Source organism: Microcebus murinus, chromosome 2, assembly GCF_040939455.1.
Source record: "Microcebus murinus isolate Inina chromosome 2, M.murinus_Inina_mat1.0, whole genome shotgun sequence".
NCBI lineage: Eukaryota > Metazoa > Chordata > Mammalia > Primates > Cheirogaleidae > Microcebus > Microcebus murinus.
This window is the reverse complement of record NC_134105.1, coordinates 104,206,954-104,229,607: the sequence shown is the minus strand read 5'-3', so window position 1 is coordinate 104,229,607 and position 22,654 is coordinate 104,206,954. Positions and strand designations below refer to the sequence as shown.

At 49.1% G+C, this 22,654-nt stretch overlaps 1 protein-coding gene across 8 annotated transcripts in view; it reads left to right on the top strand.

Annotated features, from left to right (window-relative positions):
* Nucleotides 1-22,654, top strand: part of ARHGEF2 (Rho/Rac guanine nucleotide exchange factor 2) — a 54,989-nt gene that overhangs the window by 14,534 nt on the left and 17,801 nt on the right. For 2 of the 8 annotated variants that reach the window (XM_076000228.1, XM_076000227.1), the window contains exons 4-8: nucleotides 4,000-4,038; nucleotides 6,570-6,687; nucleotides 7,259-7,298; nucleotides 8,835-8,928; nucleotides 21,447-21,591. In XM_076000228.1, coding sequence (XP_075856343.1) covers nucleotides 4,000-4,038; nucleotides 6,570-6,687; nucleotides 7,259-7,298; nucleotides 8,835-8,928; nucleotides 21,447-21,591 — 436 coding nt within the window. Of the gene's footprint in view, nucleotides 1-3,999; nucleotides 4,039-6,569; nucleotides 6,688-7,258; nucleotides 7,299-8,351; nucleotides 8,656-8,834; nucleotides 8,929-13,243; nucleotides 13,490-13,818; nucleotides 13,838-16,492; nucleotides 21,220-21,446; nucleotides 21,592-22,654 lie in introns of those variants that run through there. The other 6 variants (XM_020285097.2, XM_012767787.3, XM_012767784.2 and 3 more) reach the window with 6 other exon arrangements.

Below are 22,654 nucleotides of genomic sequence, written 5' to 3'. Positions count from 1 at the left end.
TCCCTCCCTCTCCCTCTCCCTCTCTCTCTCTTTCTCTCTTTCTTTTTTGCAACACAGTTACTCTGTTCTCTGGGCTGGAGTGCAGTGGTGTCGCCATAGCTCCCTGCAATCTCAGATTCCTGGGCTCAAGCAATCCTCCTGCCTCAGCCTCCTGAGTAGCTGGAACTACAGGTGTACACCACCACACCTAGCTAATTTTTCTATTTTTTGTAGAGACAGGATCTCACTCTTGCTTAGGCTGGTCTAGAACTCCTGGCCTCAAGCAGTCCTCTTGCCTTGGCCTCCTAAAGTGCTAGGATTATAAGTGTGAGCCACCTAGCTCAGCCTCATTATCTTAATTAATGTTGCTTTAGTTGTTTTTTTTTTTTTTTTTTTTGAGACAGAGTCTCGCTTTCTTGCCTAGGCTAGAGTGAGTGCCGTGGCGTCAGCCTAGCTCACAGCAACCTCAAACTCCTGGGCTCAAGTGATCCTCCTGCCTCAGCCTCCCGAGTAGCTGGGACTACAGGCACAAGCCACCATGCCCGGCTGATTTTTATATATATATATATATAGTTGGCCAATTAATTTCTTTCTATTTTTATGGTAGAGACGGGGTCTCGCTCAGGTTGGTTTTGAACTCCTGACCTTGAGCAATCCGCCCGCCTCGGCCTCCCAGAGTGCTAGGATTACAGGCGTGAGCCACCGCGCCCGGCCATTAATGTTGCTTTATTGTAAGCCTTTAAAATCTAGCAGTGTTAAGTCCTCCAACTTTATTATTCTTTTTAAGATTACCTTGGCTATTCTAGGTCTTTTGCGTTTCCATGTGACTTTTAGAATCACCTTATCAATTTCTTTTTTTTTGAGACAGAGTCTCACTTTGTTGCCCAGGCTAGAGTGAGTGCCATGGCATCAGCCTAGCTCAGAGCAACCTCAAACTCCTGGGCTCAAGCAATCCTCCTGCCTCAGCCTCCCGAGTAGCTGGGACTACAGGCATGCGCCACCGTGCCCGGTTAATTTTTTCTATATATATTAGTTGGCCAATTAATTTCTTTCTATTTATAGTAGAGACGGGGTCTCACTCTTGCTCAGGCTGGTCTTGAACTCCTGACCTCAAGTAATCCGCCCGCCTAGGCCTCCCAGAGTGCTAGGATTACAGGCGTGAGCCACCGCGCCTGGCCCACCTTATCAATTTCTAAAGAACAGAAATTTCTGTTAGATTTTGATTGAGACTGCAGTGAATTCAAAAATTAATTTAGGATGGATTGACATATTTCTAATATTGAGTCTACCTATCCATGAAAAATGATATATCTATTTAAGTAGGCCTTTTGTTAAAAAAGTCTTTTAATAAAGTATTAATTTTCTTCACACAGATCTTGCTAGTCTTTACTAGATTTATTTCTAGGTACCTTATAGTTTTGGTTGCTATTCCAAATGCTTTCTAGTTGGGCATGATGGCACGCAACTGTCATCCCAGCTACCTGGGAGGCTGAGGCAGGAGGATTGCTTGAGCTCAGGAATTTGGGGTTGCAGTGAGCTATGATGATGCCACTGCACTCCAGCCTGAGTAACAGAGTGAGACCCTGGCTCAAAAAAAAAATTGTTACTTTTAACTTACATTTTATAATTATTTTTGGTTTATAGAAATGGAATTGAATTAATCCTTGTACAGTGATCTTATTTATCTTCCTAATGTCTCTTTTAAATTTTTTTTTCTTTTTTTTTGAGACAGAGTCTCACTTTGTTGCCCAGGCTAGAGAGAGTGCCGTGGCATCAGCCTTGCTCACAGAAACCTTAATCTCCTGGGTTTAAGCGATCCTCCTGCCTCAGCCTCCCAAGTAGCTGGGACTACAGGCATACGCCACCATGCCTGGATAATTTTTTCTCTATATATTAGTTGGCCAATTAATTTCTTTCTATTTATAGTAGAGACAGGGTCTCGCTCTTGCACAGGCTGGTTTCAAACTCCTGCCCTTGAATGATACGCCCGCCTCGGCCTCCCAGAGTGCTAGGATTATAGGGGTGAGCCACCGCGCCCGGCCTCTTTTAATTTTTTAAAAATTGTTTTAATTAAAAGAACATATCTGTGGATTTTTTTGGCTTTTCTAAGTAGATAATTATGTCATCTTTAAATGAGCTTTGTTTTTCTTTTCCAATATGTATTCCTTTCACTTCATTTTCTTGCCCTACTGTGCTAAGACTAGTATTCTAGTACAATGCTAAACAGAAATGGTAATAATGGGAATCCTTGGCTCATTTTGGATTTTTTTTTTTTTTTTTTTTTGAGACAGAGTCTTGCTTTGTTGCCTAGGCTAGAGTGAGTGCCGTGGCGTCAGCCTAGCTCACAGCAACCTCAAACTCCTGGGCTCAAGCGATCCTTCGTCTCAGCCTCCCAAGTAGCTGGGACTACAGGCATAAGCCACCATGCCCAGCTAATTTTTTCTATATATATTAGTTGGCCAATTAGTTTCTATTTATAGTAGAGACGAGGTCTCGCTCTTGCTCAGGCTGGTTTCGAACTCCCAACCTCGAGCAATCCGCCCGCCTCGGCCTCCCAGAGAGCTAGGATTACAGGCGTGAGCCACCGTGCCCGGCCTCATTTTGGATTTTAAACAGAGTCCATCTTATGTTTCACTATTGAGATTGGTTTTTGGCTGCAATTTTTGATAGATACTCTTTATCAGGTTAAGGAAGATTCCTTCTATTCCTAATTCCTGAGGCTTTGGTTTCACATGAATGCATGTTGAGTTTTATCCTATGCTTTTCTGCATTTACTGAGATAATTATATACTTTTCTCTCTCTCTCTTTTTTTTTTATTGAGACAGAGTCTTGCTCTGTCACCCTGGCTAGAGTGCAGTGACATCATCATAGCTCACTGCAACCTCAAACTACTGGACTTGAGCAATCCCCCTGCCCCAGCCTTAGGAGTGGCTGAGACTGTAAGCACATGCCACTGGGCCTGGCTAATTTTTTCTATTTTTAGTAGATACTGGGTCTCTCTCTTTCTCAGGCTGCTCTCAAACTCCTGACCTCAAGAGATCTTCCTGCATCAGCCTCCTAGAGTGCTAGGGTTACAGGCATGAGCCACTGTGCCCGGCTTTTTTTCTCCTTTAATATATTATTGGAATAAATTACATTTAAAGATTTTTCTTATGTTAACCACTCTTGTATTTTTAGGATAAATCCAACTTTGTCATGAAGGACTATCTTTTTTATACCCTGCTGGATTTTATTTGTAGTAACAATTATCTACTGCTGTATGACAAATCAACCCTAAACTTAGTGGCTCAAAACGACAACCATTTTGTTTTTTGCTCACAATTCTGTAGGTGGCCAATTTGGGCTGGGTTCAGCTGGTAGTTCTTCTGCTGGTCTCACCTGGACTCATTATGTGGCTGCAGTTGTCTAGTGGCTTGAATAGAGCTTATGATCAAGGATGGTCTTACTTTTGGCTTCAAGTTGGTAGACTGCCAGATGCAGTACCTTGGTTCTTACCCACACGGTCTCTCCAGAATGCTAGCTTAGGCTGGTTTAGATGGAAATAGCATTCCAAGTGGGCAAGAGAGAAGGCTTTAAGGTTTTTGAGGCTTAGACTCAAAAATCACATAATGCCACTTCTGCAGCATTCAATTCATCATAGGAAGTCACAAGCCAACACAGATTCAAAGAGTGAAGAAATAGGCTCTTTCTTAATGGGAGGAGCTGCAGCTAATTTGTGGCCATTTAAAATCTACTACAGTTTGCTAATATTTTGTTTAGGATTTTTGTACTTATGTTCATAAGAGATTGGCCAATAATTTTCCTCTGTCCTACTATGTGTATTTTTAGATTCAAGGTTATACTTGCCTTATAAAAAGAGTTGAAGAGTTTTTGTTTTTGTTCTCTATTACTTGGAAGAACTTGTATAAGATTTTAGTGATTTTTTTGAAAGATCTGTTTGTTGCCTATAAAACTGTTTTGGCCTGGAGTTTTTGTTTTATTTATAGGAAGATTAACTACTGATTCCGTTTCTTTAATAGGACCGTTCAGACTTTCTATTTCTTCTTGATTCAGTTTTGGTAAGTTTTTTTTTTTTTTTTTTTTTTTTTTAAGAATTTGTCTATTTTGTTTGCATTTTCAAATTATTGGCATGAAGTTGTAGGTAGTATTCTCGGTCTAGCTTTTCATTCTAATTCTATTTGTACTTTCTCTCTTTTTCTTTATCACTCTTATCAGAGGTTTGCCTATATATATATATATTTTTTTTGAGACGAAGTCTTGCTCTGTTGCCCGGGCTAGAGTGCTATATTAGCCCAGCTCACAGCAACCTCAAACTCCTGAAGCAATCCTTCTGCTTCAGCCTCCTGAGTAGCTGGGACTACAGGCATGCACCACCATGCCAGGCTAAGTTTTTCTATATATTTTTAGTTGTCCAGATAATTTATTTCTATTTTTAGTAGAGACAGGGTCTTGCTCTTGCTCAGGCTGGTTTCAAACTCCTGAGCTTGAGCAATCCTCCTGCCTCAGCCTCCCAGAGTACTAGGATTACAGGCGTGAGCCACCACGCCTGGCCCTAGAGACAGAGTCTTGCTCTGTTGCACAGGCTTGGAGTGAAATGGCACAATCAAAGTTTACTCCATACATCAACACCTGAGCTCAAGTGGTCCTCCTACCTCCGCCTCCCAAGTAGCTAGGACTACAGCACACACCACTGTGCCTCACTAATTTTGTTTTTTGTCAAGACCAGATCTCGCTTCATTGCCCAGTCTGGTCTTGAATCCCTAGCCTCAAGTGATCATCCCCCCTCAGCTTCCCAAAGTGCTGGGATTATAGGCTTGAGCCACAGTGCCCGGCCAATCCTATTTTATATTTGTTTACTACCTCATTGATTTCTGCTTTTATCTTTGTTATATGCGTCCTTCTGTTTTCTTTAGGTTTGTCCTATTATTCCTTTTTTTTTTAAAGGAATAGTATAGCCCATTAATTTTCAGCTTTTAAAATTTTCCAATGTAAGCATTTTAAGGCTATAATTTGCTCTGAAATATTACTTTGGCCATCTCTCACAAGTTTTGCTCTATATTTTCTTTATTGTTCAGTTATAAAATATATTTAAATTTCCATTATAATTTCTTCTTTGACAAATGTTATAGGGCATTTTAAAATTTATACATCTATATTTTTTTAACTTTAAAAATGTTTCAAATGCACATACACATAGGAAAATACATAAAACTTATATATGTATAGCGCAACGAATAATTAGGAAGCAAATATCCATGGAACCACCACAGGTTAAAAAAACATAGACCAACATGGGAGGATTGCTTGAGGTTAGGAGTTTGAGATCAGCCTGAGCAAGAACAAGATCCCGTCTCAAAAAAAACCAAAAAACACAGACATCACCAAAACCCAGAAGCCCCCTGTATTCTTCCTTATTCATAACCCTCTCTGGCAGAGATAACCACTTTTCTGACTTTTGAGATCAATTTTCTTTATAGGTTTACTGCCTATGTATGCATCTCTAAACAATACCAATTAGTTTTGCCTGTTTAAACTTTATGTGAATGTAATCATACCAGTATATAAATCTTTTGTGTCTTGATTCTTTCATTCATCATTATGTTTGTAAGATTCATCCATATTGGTAAGTGAGCTGTGATTTATTTTTATTGTTGAATGGTATTTCAGTGTTTAAATCTATTATGGTTACTTTATCCAGTCTAGGAAGAAGGACTTCTGAGTTATTTGTTATCTATAATATAGATTATTTGAAACGTATTGATATTTGCCTTATGGCCTAATATGTGGCCAGTTTTTGTAATGCTCCATGTAGGCTTGAGAAAAAGTTTTGTGTTTTTATCTAAGACAGAGTCTCACTTTGTCACCCTGGGTAGAGTGCAGTGGCATCATTGTAGCTCACTGCAACCTCAAATGCCTGGGCTTAAGTGATCCTCCTCCTCAGCCTTCCAAGTAGCTAGGACTACAGGCTCATGCCACAACATCTGGGCAATTTTTCTATTTTTAGTAGAAACAAGGCTTCGCTCTCACTCAGGCTGGTCTAGAACTCTCAAGCTCAAGGGATCCTCTCACCTAGGCTTCCCAGAATGCTAGGATTACGGGTGTTTGCCACTGTCCCCAGCTGAGAAAAAGTTACTATCTAAAGGCTGATTCTCACTAACGTTGACTCAAGAAGAAAAAAAGAAAAAAAATAAAAAATAAAAAAAAAAATAAAAAAATAAAGGCTGGGCATGGTCTATGAATATTTCTACTTCCTATTGTCTTAAACTCAGACTGCCTCCTTTTTTTCATTACCTGCCTGGCCTCTACAGGTTGCATTTGTTATCTCTGGAAGCTGTTTGGGGTAAATCTTCTCTTTTTAAAGATATTTTCTATCTTATGAAAGCCTGGGCTTGAACTGCAGCAGACTAATGAATGCTAAATAGCAAGAATAATTTCCCAACTATTTCAAGTTCAATATCCCAGATATAGGCAGTGGAGAGGGATGCGAGGCCTGAATTTGAATAAGGGCCAAGCTGTGGGAAAGCAAAGAGCATGGTGGGAAGATGGATGAAGCTTGCCATTTGTGTGAGGACTCTTGACGTGATTCTAGGGTCAGAGTTCCTGTCATCCATCTGCTGGCCCTTTGGACCACTCGGCCACTCCTATGCTTTCCAAGTCTGTATCCATGAGTGGCATCAATTGTCTCTTGGACTGCTCACATCCAGATGGTGAGTAAAAGTGGGGAGCAAAACAGTGGTGGCCCCTTCCCCTATCTGTCTCATCAGCTCAGAGCCAGCTGTTTAGGGTCCAGATGCCACACACCCTTGGAGCCCCCAAAATGCCTTTATTCAAATGAGTTTAGGGCTGAATTTAGGACTTCAGCATTCTGAGACTCTCCTATCGATGAAGGAGGTCATAGGACATAGTGAGGTTCTCCGGCCTCCCCTGTCACCAGAGATGGAAGACAGTTACCTGCAATGCCCTTTTCCTCAAGATGAAGTATTGGGAGCTCTGTGTAAAACCTCTGCCCTCCCCATTCACCAGAAAGAGAACTGAAACACTGGGCCTTCCACATAACCCTGGTGCTCTGTTCCCCTAGCTCCTAAGTTCTTCAGCTCTGCTCTGTGCAGACCCCGCCCTCTTTCCCTGCTCCCCAGTGCCCGCCCTCCCTCAGGAATGGCTGTCACATGCACCTGCAACTTAGGAACCTGATCCCAGGTGGAGGGGGTGGGGAAGGAAGCCCTGGGCGCCTTTGTCTGGCTTTAGCTAGACACTTCTCCTCTCCTTTTGTGTTGGCAGGGAATTTATCCCGGTCCTCAGCCACTGACCTCAGGAAAAGGTGAGTTTGGGGGACTTATAGCTCTTCCAGGGCCTAGCTAGGGGAAAATCAATGGGTCTGGGCTGTGGTTTTATAGTGTCCCATGGCTTAACTTAACATTTGCTCCCCTTAATATTTCTGGTCAAAAACCTCCAAATATCCTTCCCTAAGCTATACAGAATTCATCCTCTTTGGTAAGGGAAGGCTTACTAAGTTCCTGGTAGCCCCATGGGATAGGGGAGAAATTAGGGGAAAAAAAGGAGTATCCGGGCCACAGGGTGTTGTTGAATAAAAGAGAGTGGGGGCCGGGCGGTGGCTCACGCCTGTAATCCCAGCACTCTGGGAGGCCGAGGCGGGCGGATTGCTCAAGGTCAGGAGTTCAAAACCAGCCTGAGCAAGACCCGTCTCTACCATAAAAATAGAAAGAAATTAATTGGCCAACTAATATATATAATATAAAAATCAGCCGGGCATGGTGGCGCATGCCTGTAGTCCCAGCTACTCGGGAGGCTGAAGCAGGAGGATCGCTTGAGCCCAGGAGTTTGAGGTTGCTGTGAGCTAGGCTGACGCCACGGCACTCACTCTAGCCTAGGCAAGAAAGCCAGACTCTGTCTCAAAAAAAAAAAAAAAAAAAAAGAGAGTGGGAGAAGCTTGTTGTTGTCAGTGACTTATAGGAGAGGGCAGGTCAGCTATTGGATAGTCTTAGGGAGATTTGGTGACCAAGGACCACAGATCAGCGCTGGATGGCTCAGATAAATAGACCAATGTGGAGAGGCCCTAAGGAGAGTTGGGCAAGGGCTGTAGAGCTCCTAGCAGAGAGGGCAGGGCCTGGAGGCATAGATTAGGAATCCAGGTATAGGCTGGGAGATTTCAATGACTATGTAAATAAGCATACAAAATCAGCACCTGTTTATTTGGCTCCCATGGCTGAAGGCTGATTAGAGTGGGTCAGCCCTCTGAGAGTGTGGGTGTCTGAGCATGTAATGGCCCCTTTAAGATATCAGGCTCTGATTTGTGGTCCTGAAAATCTCTAGCTGACACATCCTCCTGGCTCTGGGTTTGGGATTAGCTCATGGGATGGGGCTGATGAAATCCCAGGAAATTCAGTCTTTATTGGCTTTAGGCCCAGAGGCCCTTTCCAAACAGCCAAGAGGGTCTACACAGGGCTCTTGTTCTTTCTGAGAGAAGAAAATGCCCCCACCCCATACCACTTCCGTTGAGGAGCAGCATGAGAGGAGACTGGGCCCTCCCATCCTGAGCCTGGATTAGGTAGGAAGGAGGAGTCTGCATTTGTCTGGAGGAGCCTGCAGTTTTCCCCCTAAATAGAGGGGCCTGGGAAACTGAAGTGTCCACATCCAGGAAGTCCTAGGAGGTCAAGGTGAGGCTTGTCTTTCTCTCCCTGTCCTTCCTGTCTTCCTCACCCTCTCTCTTAGCATCTTTCCTTTCACATCTCCATTCTTGCCCTGCTGGTCATGCAACTTCATCTCTTAAAGAGTATTTTTTTCTTCTTTTCCAGCTCTGTCTCCATCTCCTCACCACTTCTTTTTCTCTCTACAGCTGTAGCCAGCTGGAAGGGCATTCAGGTACCTGGGCAGGCTCCTCCCTGCGAAGGACCTTCAGCTTCCTCTGGGGCATGACCGGAAAGGCCAAGGTAGGAGTCAGGTGGGGAAGCAGGAGGCCTGGGACCCACTACCCTCCCCTATTCCCTTTCTCTTCATCTTACCATCACCGCCCCTACCCCCAACCCCACCCCCATTTCAACTTTCCCTATTAGAGACTCAGGGCAATAGTTCAAATTTTAAGGGAACACATGCTATCTCTCTTAGCCTCCGGCTGTGTCCCAGTAAATTACCTTTTCTCTGCTTTCCCCCATGCCTCTGGCTTAGCGGCCAGCTGCGGACAGCTGGAGGGGGAAAAGGGCCAGGAGCCTGAGAAGCTGAGGAATGGCCTAGCTCTTCCTCTCTTTAGGCCTCACATAGCTAAGAGGTGGGCAGCAGAAATCTTAACCATTGGACATAATAATGATAATAATTACAGCAATGCTTTTTATTTTTTCATAGAGTATTAGGGTTTGCAAAGTGCTTTTACACTCATAATTTTATGGGTGGATACAGCAGCTGAAGGAGTTGAAATTAGACCACAGGCAGAGTGGAAGCTAGGAAAGTATATGATTATGGAAGCACATGCATACCCATATGTGTGTGGCCTGTTCTGATCCCTGGAAGTAAGAGCACACTGCTCTTGTCCTTATTATCAACTCTCAGGCTCTGGTGAAACCGGGAGCTCTGTCTGCTGCTTAAATTCATTTTCACTTTGTTCATTTACTGGCAGAATGAGCCGTCCCCCTTTTCCTCTCATGACCTCCCCAAGTATGCATGCACTTTCCAACCTGGGGTGGCTTCTGAGCATTGAGAAAAACTCCAGAGGAGATATCATCATATTCATCTTGAAGAGCCACGGGATTCTCACCCAGTAAGGTTACTTGGACACTGCCTGGCTCTACCCACAGCATCAGAGCTTTCCCTCTGCCAGCCTTTTAGCCAGGATTCCCTTTTCTCAGGGTGGGCTGAGAAGGTCCAGATGAAAGCAGGTTGTGTTGTTGGCCATGGTGGGGAGTTGAGGCTGATGGAGGCACTAGAGGAGGCAATTCTCAGAAGGGGAGCATTAGAGAATCTAAAAGCTGGCAGGAGAGGGCAGGTGGGGTACTGAGGATTCTTTTCTCCCATGGGGGAGCAGAGATCGGTAGAGAACAAAGCAAATACAGAGACCTTGGGGTCTGATTCCCATCTCCCCACAGGCTCTCTCAGTTCAGGGTAGGAGAGTGTTCTGTTGGAATCACCCTTGTTTCCTGCTGTGGGAGTGGTTGGGGAAGTCAGTTCTGCCCAGGGGCCATCCGGATCACAGTTGGTCTCTGTTTGCCCACCCTTGGCCTAACAGTCTGGTGGAGGATTGAGTAACCCGGGGTAGGGGAATGTGGGCAGACTCTGGAGCTCAGATTGGGAACAGGAAAGAGCCAGGGCAAGTCAGGACATTGCCTTGCCTGGCCTTTCCTCCCCAGGGTCTGTGGTCCTGTCTTTGTTTCCTTCTCTGTCATCTCCTAGTACATCTTCCTTCCATCTTCATGAATGTGTGGGCCTGCTTCACTTAATCTCTTCCTCCCCCACCCCCAGTATAGGAGGAGGGGGGACATAAGCAGGTAAACATCAGGGGGGTGGGGCTAAAGAGAAGCTCAGCCAAGCAGTGAGAGAAGGAAGTGGCTTATTCCTTCCTACTTGACCAGCATTGCACAACTGATGAAACACTTTCCCAGAGGTCATCTCATTTAATTCTTATAACAACTGTGGCAAAGATAAGCATTTTAATTTCCATTTCACAGGACAAGATAAGTTAAAGGTTAAATTACTTGCCTAGGATCCCACAGCTAGTAAGAGGAGGCGCTGTATTGCAAACCCAGAGCTTTCGCTATATGTTGCCGCTGCTTCTCTCAGTAAACCTAACACAACAGTTTGTCCTCTCTTATCCTTCCCTTCTTCCACCAGCTTCTGCTCAATGGCCAGTGGAGGCAGTTAGGCCTTAATCACCCCCTTCCAGAATATACAAGGTCCAAAGTATAATAGTAAGAAGAAAAACAAGCTACCTCCTGGACAGTGTAGAGCTTAGATATCTCCCGGAGCTTCATTCCTTTATCAGCTGGCCAAGACTCTGACAACCAGGTTCTTCCCTGGGACCTCCTCCTGCTCCTGAAATGGGAGGACACATTTTGTCAAGATAAATGGGCTAAAGAAGGTGGTGCCTACTTTTAGATTCTGACAGGAATTTTTGTTTTTGTGTATCTAAAAAAATAATTTATGAAAATCTGGACGATATCACTGGATAAAAGTCGAGAGGGGGGTTGGAATGAAGAAGGGGTTTGGAAAAAGGAGTGGGAGATGCCAAGGAGAAAGGAAAAGTGTTCACTGTTTGAGAGGATACAGAAAATGGAAATTGAGTCAAGCTGCAGGACAAGCTCCCTAAACACAGGTGTTTTTAAAGGTAAAACAGTTTTCTCTACCCTTCTACTTCCCTACCCCACTCCCAGTCCCCTTCCTTGTTATTCATTTCTTAAGAGGAAGAAGAGGGTACAGGGTGAGGGGTAGGGTAACAAACAGCAAGTGGAATGGAAAGTGGACTGAAGACTGAGGTGGGAGACAGAAAAGGGTTGGAGGGGCAGTCCTCTTCTTTCATAGAGACCTTGTAAGTATGAGTTTGGGGACTGAGAGGTCCCTTGACAAACCCTGAGGTTCAAGCCCTAGGTTTATTGGTACCCAGGCTGGAGTTTGGCCCTTTAAGATTCTATCTTAGCTTTGCAGCACCCTCCCACCCCAGGCCTGGGAGCAAAGCTGAGGTCCCAGCCCAGCCCTAGTCTCTGGGCCCCTAGTGGGCGGAGCCTTGAGGCCAGGATTCTGCCCGCTGGCTGTCTGTTTTTAAATTTAGCACATTCCTCAGCCTTGGCTGCCCAGTGGGGGTAGGTAAGTCTGGAGTTCTGGAGCCAGAAGCTTCTGGACTACTGGTTTTGGGGAGTTCCCATAGGATCCCCTGCAGGTGCAAGCTGGAGGAGCCAGCCTTAGTCCTGGGAAAGTTCTTTCTGCTTTCTAATTTCCACCCAGCCTGGACTGGGCATGGTTTATTTCCTCTCCTTTTTTTTTTTTTTTTTTTCCTGGCCTTTGCTATATAAGGATTCTAAACAGAAAATGGGTGAAGAAAGAGGTGAAGGAGTTGCTAGGCAGGAGGGGAAGCCAGAGGGGCAGTATTGGGGCGGTGCTGGGGGTGAGGAGCCCAACCAGCTCAGCCAGTGGTGAGGCAGTGGAGCCCAAAATAGTGGCAGAAGCTAAAATTGGCACCTACAAGAGTGCTGAGTTGAGCTTGAAACCTGCAGCCTGGCCCTGCTGAGCCAGGGCACAGAGTTGCTGGATCTGGGTTGGGTTTCCTTTCCCTCCTCCCACACCTTTTGGGAACAGAATCTGGCAGGACTCTGCAAACAGAATGCTCTATGCTGGGTTCTCTGTGCTTCTGGTTTCTCCAGAGAAAGAGACCCTGAGAGGCAGAAATGAACTGCAATGTTGAGTCATTGTAGTTACAGTGGAGGAGAATTTTCCCAATAGCAGGAAACTCACAAAAAGTGGAGGGTGGCTCAGGCTAGGGCAAGGGGTTGAGAGAGATGAACGTCCCACCTCACCCCCCATCTTGTGAAGAGACTGGCTGTGCCCTAACTGCCCCTGACTAGGGCAGGCTGGTTTCTAGTCTTTCGGTTTCAGCTTAACTTGCAACAGAGCGAACTGGGGTTAGACACATGGAAGGACTTCCTCAGCTTCTTAGCCTTTAGTAAAGGTGGCAAATACCACCCTCCTCCCTCAAAGTGTCTGGCAGAAGCGGAGCTAGGAGGAGGATGGAAGGCCCCAGAGGGGTGGGGGCTTGTGGGAGAATTCCCTCCTCTCTATTCTTCGACCTCTGAGAGTGAATCCTCCCCTTCACGCCGACTAAAGACCCAGCCTTTAGTTCCCCTTTGATGTTTCCACCCCCTCGCCACCCCTACCCCCAATCGTAAAACGGGTCTGTGGGCTCAGGCCTGCTTTGTTGGGCTGCGTAAGCCAGGAAGGAACTGGTCCCGGTTCCCTGGAGAGCTGGGGGCGGATGGAATCCTCCGGCCTTCGAGTCTTAAAGAACTGAAGTAATGCGGTGGGGGAAGGGAGGGAAAAGGGAAGACCAGTGTCCAGCGAGGGCCAGAGCTGGGTTTTAGGAAAAGCAGAGTTAAGAGGCGGGTGTTGGGCTAGAGGGCGCCCCCAGGCGCTAGAGAGGAAACAGGCAGAGGGGCCCCTCAAACCTGTCCAGGGACCTTTGTACTCCTCCAAGCTGCCCCAACTCAAACCCCGGCGTCCCGTCCCGCGCGCCGCCACCCCGCCCTCCCTGCGCTCCGCCTCTCCCCTTCCTGAGCTGGGGCGGGGGAGGAGACTCGGGTTTGAGGAACTGGCTCTGGGTGCCAGGCGAGGGGAGTCAGACTTCCTGTCCCCGAGATCGACGCGTGCGGGCCGGACCCCTCCCCTAGCCGTCCCCCAACAATAGCTGGACGCTTGGGTCCGCGCCGCGTTCTTCCCGGCACCCCCCATCCGATTATGTCTCGGATCGAGTCCCTCACGCGGGCGCGGACCGAGCGGAGCAAAGAGCTGGCGAGCAAGGTGGGCTCCGAAACCCCTCTCCCTCCGCCGCGGTCCTCAGGGTACCCTCCGACCCCCTGCACCCGCGACGCACCCTCTGTACCCCGCCTGCTTTCTGGGCGCCAAAATCGGGCGGAGCGGTGGATCAGAGAGTGGCGGGACGGGGTGGGTGGGGACTGAGTGAGTGGGGAGGGGGTTGGGGGAGCAGTAGATGCGACCCGCACCTCCAGCTCCACCGCGCGGATTCTGTGCTGGGATCCTGGGAGAGAGCGGTTCTGGGGTTTGGTCGCCTCCGATCCGGCGGGACTGAGTGTTTTAGGCCGCTCGAAAGAAAGTTGCTCCGGTAAGAGACGGAGCGGGAAGAGAGAGGTATGTGTATCGGAGGTGGGGGCGGTGGAAGCTCTCCGGCCCCCATCTTCGCTGGGGTTCCGCCAGGTTGCTCACGGTGATGTCCCTCCACCCCCCAGTCGCAGGCTTGGTCGTTCCCCCTTTGTCCCCGCCATCCGGCGGAGGGGGTGGTTTCCCGGCTTCCTCCCACCACTACCACCACCCCTCCAAGACAAAAGTCAGCTCCTCCTATCCTCGCAAATGGACTTTCCAGCTGTGATTCAGTTCTCCCCTTTGGGTGGGCGGGTGGCTGGGGTCGGGAAGGCCCAGGGACGGCTTACTTCCCCCCTAGCCATCACCCTCAGGTGAAAGGAACAGAGGTCTTTGTGTAGCTGGGATCTTTCTTCCATCCTGAGCACCTCTGCCTGGAACACAGGGTGTCCCTGATCCTCATCAGTGTCACCACCTTACAAGCGCCTTGTCCTCCCAACCTGAAACAACCTGAGCCCCTAGGCTGACCCACTTGGCACTGTTCAATGTGTTCCCTACCCTCCTGCTCTTCCCTCCCCACTAGCTCTCTTATTCTCTTATCTCCTCATCTTGGGGGCCCTTCGCCTGTCAATTTGGATATAGAATTATCCCCACCCCCTCCCCCATCATGACCTCTTGGCCACTCCTTTCCAAGTATCCCTTATTCCTGTCTTTGTACCCAGGCCCATTGCCAAATGCCATGAACTCTCCACACCCCAGACCCCAGAAAATGATGAAGCTGACTTGGAGGTGAATACATGAGAGCTGAGAGCAAGGTGGTGCATGCATACAGCCCCTCCTGGCTGCTCAGGCACTCACACTGTATCCATTACAGAAAGGCCAGGACCCAGGCCAGAGTTGGTTTAATCTCTGGCTCCTCTCCAACCCAGTGCCCAACCCCAGTGTCCAGTCTTTCAGGCAAGGGAGCAGTAGTACCCTTTTAGAGTCCTCAAGGGTGGTGGAAAGATCTCCCCTCCACCTCCCTGCATGTCCCTAGCCAGGCTACCTGTCTTGATGCTAAGTTGAGAGAGGCTCCACCCAGGGGTTGGAGTGAGGGGCCAGGGCAGGAGGCCGTAAAACTTTCTTTAGGGGCTTGGGGTTAGGTTCTGCTAACCAGAAAGCAGCTGAAGATTTGAGTAAGGGCCTAAGACAAACAGAGGGCCAGGGTGAGGTTGCTGAAGTGTGGTGGAACAGTGGGGTGGCAGACAGGCTCTTCACAGCCCTGTGCCACTGCGCCAGGCCAGGCCCCAGCTCCAAAAGTCTGTTTATTTTTTCAACCGTTTGAGCTGAGACCCTGGAATGGAGCCAAGGGGAGCGGGAGAGGTTTTTTGAAACCACGGAAATTTGGTTCCACCCTGAAAAGGAAAGCCATGGGGGAGTCAATGGGGGTAAGCAGACCTGGCTAGGGAGGGTAGAGAGAGGCTCTGAGGGGGGTAGTTACTGGGGTCCTTTTTCCATTATTGGGCTATCTGTGAGGCCAGATATTTGTGTCCTCAAGCCCTTTTTTTGTTTTTTTTTGGTAGTTGGTTGGTGGGGGGCACTGGGAATCCAGAAGCCTGGCTCTTCTTTCCACCCTGGGGCTGGCCATGGGGGTTCTGGGGGCAAGGATTTGGGAATTTGGCTGGGAGTGGGGAGAAGGGGGCTGAGTGGGTAGATCTGAGAGGGCAAGGAGGCCACCGCAGGAGGGTGGTTGTCAGTTTGGGCTGGTCGGAAGGGGAGGGCCACCTCCGGAAAGCTGTGGTTACAGAAGGGGGGAATTGGTTCTTAGCCAACAAACCCTGGATCCCCTCTTCCCCCCTCCCCCAAGCACACCAGCTGTCTCTTTTCTTTTTATACTGTGGTGGAAAGTAAAGGGGCATCCGCTGGAAAAGAAATTGTTTGAGGAAGATGGTCCCCCCTGCTACCTACTTGGGGGATGGGTCAGAGCTAAGCCTTGACACCTCACCCTTGCCTTGCTCCCTGGGACCTCCTCATAGGAAGAGGAATTTAAGTATAACCTGCCCCTTTCTCCATCCCATCCTCATAGGATCTTTCCGTGTAGCCCCTCCCCCCCACCATGCTTCCTTTTTCTTTTCACTCCATTTCTATCCTTCTAGGCTGTCTTAAGTTCTCCACCCCCTCAATTCTCTCTGCTCTACTTCCTACCTCCACAAGCCCCAAACCCCACAAGTCCCCTTTCTCTCTTTAGCTCCTCATTCTTTCCTCCCTCCCTTCCCAAACCCTAATCTTCATGTCCCTCAGAACAAAAGGTCCTTTTTTGCCAAGCAGGGTCCAGAGATCTGGGGATGACTCAGGAGGCTGGGGGTCCCTTTGGAATCTCTAGGACCCCAGCACTGGAGTGCCTGGTAGGCAGGTGGAGAGGGGAGCCAGGAGAGCCAGGAGAGCGACTGGTCCTTTGTTCTGAGTAATGGAGAGGTGGCTGTCTTTGTGTGCAGGACTAGGAGTGTAGCCGGAGAGGAGGGCTGGGTGAGCCCAGGAGGGAGCTGCAAGGGCTAACAGTTTTGGAGTGGAGGAATTGGGGGTCCTCTGGGTGGCTTAGGTTTTTAAGGGCATGGAAAAAGATTCTAGGGGTCATGGAGACGAGGGAAAAAGCAGAGGGGGAGGGAAGAAGTGAGGATGGGGGAAGGGAGTCTGAAGCTTAGGGGAGTCACTGAGTGACTGTGGGGGAGTTAGATGGTACCTAGAGCAGGGCCTGCTGAGGCCAACCAGAGGGGTCTGACATCAGTCCCTCTGGCTCTGGAACTGTGACCTTAGAATCAGGGAGGGGACAGATCTGAATGTGTGCCTGCCATGTGTGCGTGTTACCAGTGTGTTGGAGTGTATGTGTGTCACATCTGTCTGCCTGCCTGCTTGCCCTCCTGTGTCTGTCCTCAGATGCTCTGAGTTACTGTTTTGAACAGTGGTCACTAAAGGAGAGGGCTCATAGTCTTTGGACAGGAGGAATGAGTTCCATTCTTAGCTTTAGTCTCTGGTTTGAAGTATCATCTAGAAGCTGAGTGACTGGATTGGTCAGGGTTTCTAGAGCTGGTAAGAGAACTGACTGAAAGGAGCTGGCTGGACCTTTCTGAGTTTGTTTATGTCTCCTTTGGGGAGGATGGGGGTGGGGCTGCAGGCAGCAGCTGCCCCCCTCCCAACTCAGCCGGCCTGCCCTGTGCCAGGAGGGCAGGGAGTCCTGGCACAGCTATTGTTCACTTGCACAAATGCCCGTCTGTTTGCATCACTCCCCCCTCCCTCTCTTTCTGCTCATCTCTCTTGCTCCTGGCCCGACAGGTGTGGCTGGGTAGGAGGCAGGCTAGGGTCCAGGATGCCCGGGTCTCAGGGTTCCCAGCCTGATTTTGTTCCCGTAGCCCTTAGCACTGCTTTTCTGCTTCACCAGTATATCCACCCCCATTGCCTCTGTCTCATCTTCATTCATTAAGCAAGCATTTATTAAGTGCCTTTGTGAGTTCAGTGATGTCTTTCTGTGTTGTTTCTGGCTTTGGCATTAGTGTTTCGATTTGGCTGCCTTCCCCCTCAGCCTCCTATCTTTCTCTTGTCCCAGGAAGCTCATAAAGGAGCAGGACCTTGCTGAGACCATCCCAAGCCCTCTTCTTTGTCCCAGGGCCAGGACCCCTCTACTTCCTCATTTCCCTACCCTATAGCTCATACCCCAGGCCTCAGTGCCCTGCACAGCTGATGGCTCTGTACCCCTGCCGTCCAGGGGCTGAGCCACAGGTGACTTGAATCCCAGTGGGACCCTCCAAGGGGCTCTCTGGTCACTGTACAAAGGGTCTGGACAGCAGTATCACCATCTCGGGGAAGGGACTGCTGCCAGTTGCAGTTAGAACAGAGGTGATTCTGAGCACTACAGGACTCTCCCAGAGGGCTTGGTTTGGACATACCTGCTGGAGAAGCAAGGGCAGCTGAGAGCTTAGGCCTTGTTCAGAGAAGCTCTACTTTGCCTGGGTAGGCTCTGTCAGGCCCTGCTGCCTGCTGGGGAGCACAGGAAGCCAATGTACATGCTTTGGCATTGCCTTGTCCTTTGTGTACGTCACTGATTTCCTCACTCTCAGCCTGGGAGACAAAGTGAAGAAAAGAGGGGAGACCATATCTGCCTTTGAACTTTATAGCAGTCAGTCACAGTGCTCTCTGCCAATGGCTTCGTCTTTCCTTCCCAGCAGTGACTGAGATCTGGGCAGACTGACAATAGAAGGAAGGTTTGGGTTGGCCTTCTTCTGACCTCCAGAGGAAACCCTCATGGTCTAAGCACAAACGAAGTAAACGGAGAAAAGGGCTGGGAACCCTTCAGAAGGAGAGAGGAAAGGAGAAACAAGAGGAGACTGAAGCTTCATGGCTCTCTTAAGCAATGAAGAGGGTCCTCAGAGCAGGGGCCAGAGGACTGAGACCCCATGTCCACATATCCTTTCTTCTTTTCCTTCATTTCCAAACATGTCCTGAGTGCCTGTTGTATACCAGGCATTGTGCTAGGGGATTTCACGTTGTTTATTCCCTTAATCCTTGATATAGCAGCAGTGTGCATGAAGGCTGTGTAATAAGAAAGACTTCCCATGGGGTTTGTAAGAAACAGAATGACTCTAGATGCTGGACAGCAGATGACTGAACCAAGCAGGAAGGGCCTCTGAGCACTGGGGGTAGGTGTTGTGAATTGTGGAGGACTGGGCCTGTTTCTTGGTGGACAGATTGGGGCATGGAGGTGAAGGGCTGTTTGGGGGTGGGTAAATGGGAGACCAATGTAATTATCTTAAGAATACCTGGAAAAGCCCGGTGTGGTGGTGCATGCCTGTAGTCCCAGCTACTCAGCAGGCTGAGGCAGGAGGATTCTTTAAGCCCAGGGGTTTGAGGCCAGCCTGGCCAGCAAGACCCCATCCCTAAAAAAAAAAAAAAGGAAAAAAAAAAAAAGAATATTTGGAAAAGAATAGGACAAGGAACCAAACAAGCCCACTCATTCCATCTTTGGAGTAGTCACCCCTGGTAAGCAGGCCCCACATACTTTCATCCTCACCAGCCTGAGCCCTGGGGCGGGAACAGGCCACCTCTGGGACAATAGCGCTAGGCAGTGCCAGGGCTGCTTGCTGCTGGGCAGTGCCTGTGCTGGGATGTGTTGCTGCTGTGGCTGCTGCCCACTGCTGGCCCACCTAGAGAGGGGGTCACTTCAAGAGAGGGTGAGTATTGGGAGGTAGAGGAGGCAGGGCCCAGAGTACCGGGGCTGTCTATGGGCATCAGTGCCAGAGAAGAGAAGGCCCACTAGAGACCCTGTTCTCTGGCTGCCCCAGTCTTCTCTCCCCTTTGCCACTTCATAAGAGCGGGCCAGGCAGGTGAGTGCTTGTGGAGGACTGAGGTAGAGGGTAGAGGGCAGAGGGCAGGTGTGGAAAGGGGACTTATAGCAGCATAGGGCAGATCTGTAGCACTGCCCATTCTGGAGTGATCCTCGTCCGGGTAGGTGGTTCTTATTAATGCTATTTTTATGCTTGCTTGCTTTTAATTCAGTCGTAATAAGTACTCAAACTTTTGATTTGTTTCATAGAGAAGGCTGGAACAGCAAGAGAGAATGGGAGTAGGAAGAGACATTTGGACTTGGTCTTTGAGGTTTTGTGAGGTTATTCTCCAGAGGCAAATTTGAACTTCAAAGAGCTATAATTTGGAGCAAGATAGATGGAAGTTAGGCCAAAGGGTTGATTTTCTAGTGGTTTAGGTAGATAGGTACCAGAATAGAAAAAAGGAGGCCAGAACAGTTTAGAGGCTAGAGTTAGAGGCTAGAGTTAGCTCAGCTTCCTGAATAAGCCCTAGGTAAAGGAAGAAGGAAGGGGAGTCCATGGGCAATGGAGGAGAAAGCGGAGAAGCTAGGCTGAGAAAGGTGGGGGATGGGTGTGGAGAGAAGCCCAGGAGGGAGACCCTGAGAGGAGGAGAGAGGACTTGGAGAGACCAGGAGATATAAGAGAGGGAAGGAGGAAGAGGAAGACAAGGAGAGGAGAAAAGAATAGTAGATGACTGGCGTGGGAAGGTACAAGAAGACAGAAGGGTTAAGGGAATGGCCTCAAGACCTCTGGGCTCTGCTCATATCATCAGCAAACCTGGAGCTTCAGAGGGGAGGCAGGAGAGAGAAGGATCTTGGGCCACCAGGAAGCCTGAGACCTAGGGCGCTGCAACCCAGTGCCCTCTGGCCCCTTCACTGTTGACTCAGCCCCTCTACACTTCCCTTTTATACCCTTTTCTGCCTCAAGCACCAGGCCTGTGCACCTCTTCTGCTCCTCTGCTTGGTAACTGCTAGTAGGGCTGGAGCTATGAATTGGGACTGGTCTCCTAAGGCCCAGGCTGAGTGCTCCCTGCTGAATTGAATTTTCTGTTCCCAGTCCAGGTCCTCAGATTTGGGGCTTATACCCTACCCTCAGCCTTAGCAATCTGGATCCTGCTCTTTGGTTTCTGAGAGGCTGGGAGCCCGTGGAGGGAGTGGTCTTGTCAGCTTCTATTCCTGCTCTGCGTCCTCCAAGAGTGGGGGAAAATCCGGAGATCTGAGGTGACAACTGAGGAAGGTCCTAGAATAGGTGGGAAGAATGATATCCCCATCTTTTCACCTAATGAGGCTTTTCGAGAAGTGCAGGAGCTTGAAGGAGGGACAGATAAGAGGTCAAGGAGAATGGCTTGACTTGCAGAGGCCAGAGGAAGAGGGGGAAGCAGGAGAAGAGAAAGGAGAGGAAGGACAGTTTGCGTCATCTCTACGGAGACAAAGCTGGAGGATGGAGGGTCGATGTCAGAAAGGACTTCCTAGGATGGCAGAGACCAATTGGGTGAGGAGCAGTAGAGGGAGCTATCCTAGGTTTTGTCTCTGGAGGGTATATGAAAGGGATAAAAGTTAGACTGCAGGAGAGATTTTCTGCTGGGAGCAATTGAGATGGCTGGCTGAGTTTCCTTACTTAAGGATCCCAGAGAGGAAGAGTGACCCCAAACTAGCTTCCTTTCCCCTGAGGTTAGATAGGCCATGCTGCCTCTCAGAGAGAGAGGCCCTATGTGCCTTGGCTGAGTGTTGGTGAAAGAGTTAGAGGTTTGGGATCATGACCTTTGGATTGAGGGTAACAGTGGAGACATTCTGCCCCCTTCAGCCAATCTAATTAGGGGATCTCTTGCCCCCCCACTGTGACTGCCACAGAGACAGCGGCTCTAACACCCGTTGTCATGGTTATAAGAGGAGCTAACTCCCATAGATTGGAAAGCGCTGGTGAGCTGGCACCCTCTGCTTCTCTCTCCCCTCCTCTCTGCGCATCTTCCCCCGGCACAGAGAAGAGAGTACAGCAGCTCGGGGGCGAGCAGAGCTGGGGCTGGGAGGTGGAGTGAGGACGCGGAGACCTAGAGCCAGAGAGATGAGCGGCAACAGGAGGCAGCCCAGCCGCAGGGGCCAGGTAGGTCAGGGACCCAGAACCCTTTGGGGCTGGCCACCCCAGAGCCTGGCCTGGTCACTCCTGGACGGCTGCCTCTGACACCCTGTGGCTCTGCTCTAGGAATTGGTGTCTTTCCAGCATCCCCAGACAGGCTTTTCTCCCTTGCTTCTGCCCTCAGCCTGTCTCTGGACTCCAGGCACCCTGGCATTTTCTAGCCTCACTTCCTGTCTCTCTCACCTCTTCTGCAGACCCGGGAAAAGGAGAAGATGAGGGAAGCCAAGGATGCCCGCTATACCAACGGGCACCTCTTCACCACCATCTCAGTTTCAGGCATGACCATGTGCTATGCCTGCAACAAGAGCATCACAGCCAAGGAAGCCCTCATCTGCCCAAGTAAGTAGTTTGGATCTGATTGTCACTCAGACTCAGTGCCCACTGACCCTAATCTTTTCATCTGTCCTTTTGCCCCAGATCCGTAAGGGTCACTCTCCTGTCTGAGCCCAGCTGGGCCCAAGTGCCAGGGCCAGATGCTTGATCCCTTGCTCCCTGTCCTCACACTGAGGGGTGGTGGCTGTTGGAATACAGCATAAGCAGGACTATCTGGGAACGTGGGGGAGGGGAGGCTGGAATGGCTCCCTTTGCAGCTGTCATCCGCTGGGCATCCCCCTTGCTCCCTGAACAGCTGCTGAGGGGTAGGGGAACTGATTGGAGAAGGAGCAGGAATGTTGTGTGTGTGGAGGGGGCAGGGTGGGGGGTGATAGAGGAACTGGGTGGCAAGCTGCCAGCCTTGCAGCTGGTTCTGCCCATCTTTCTGGGCAGAATTGGACGTTCAGGACTGCAGGGTCCCCTTACCCCTTCCTTTCTATTGACTGTGGGTGGAGCCTGAAATCTCTACTGTTTCAAACAGAGGATGGGATTGAGACCCTTCATCTCAAATTTCTAGTCTGACTACACAGTAAGAAAGAGGGAATACAGCAGGAGGTGTGTGCGTTGGGAGGTAGGGGCTAGAACTCCTGCCTTGTATGCATATCTGAGGGTAGCCCTGTATTTAGGGAGCATAAGCAAGAAATGCCTTTCTTTCCCAGGATGCATACAGAAGGCTCCTGCTTCCCCTCTCCCCCAGTTCCTCCTGAATTTATGGCAAAGAGATGCTTCTGATTAGAGCAGAATTGGAGGTATTGTGACCTGCTACTGAATAGCAGACAAAAGCTCTAGCCTCTAAATTCCTATGGAGCTTGGGGAAGGAACCCCCAGAAAGAACCAGTAAGGCCTCCCTACTTCCTCACTGCTCAATTTAGAGTTATGAAGATGAGGAGGGAACCCCAATCTAGATTCCTCTAGAGACCTGACAAAATTCCCAATCCGGAAGCTTGTTGCCACGGGAACAGGGGAGGCGGGCAACGCTATTTTGAGAGCAGGTGGAAAGCGGAGGTTCGATCCAGAGACACTCGGTGTT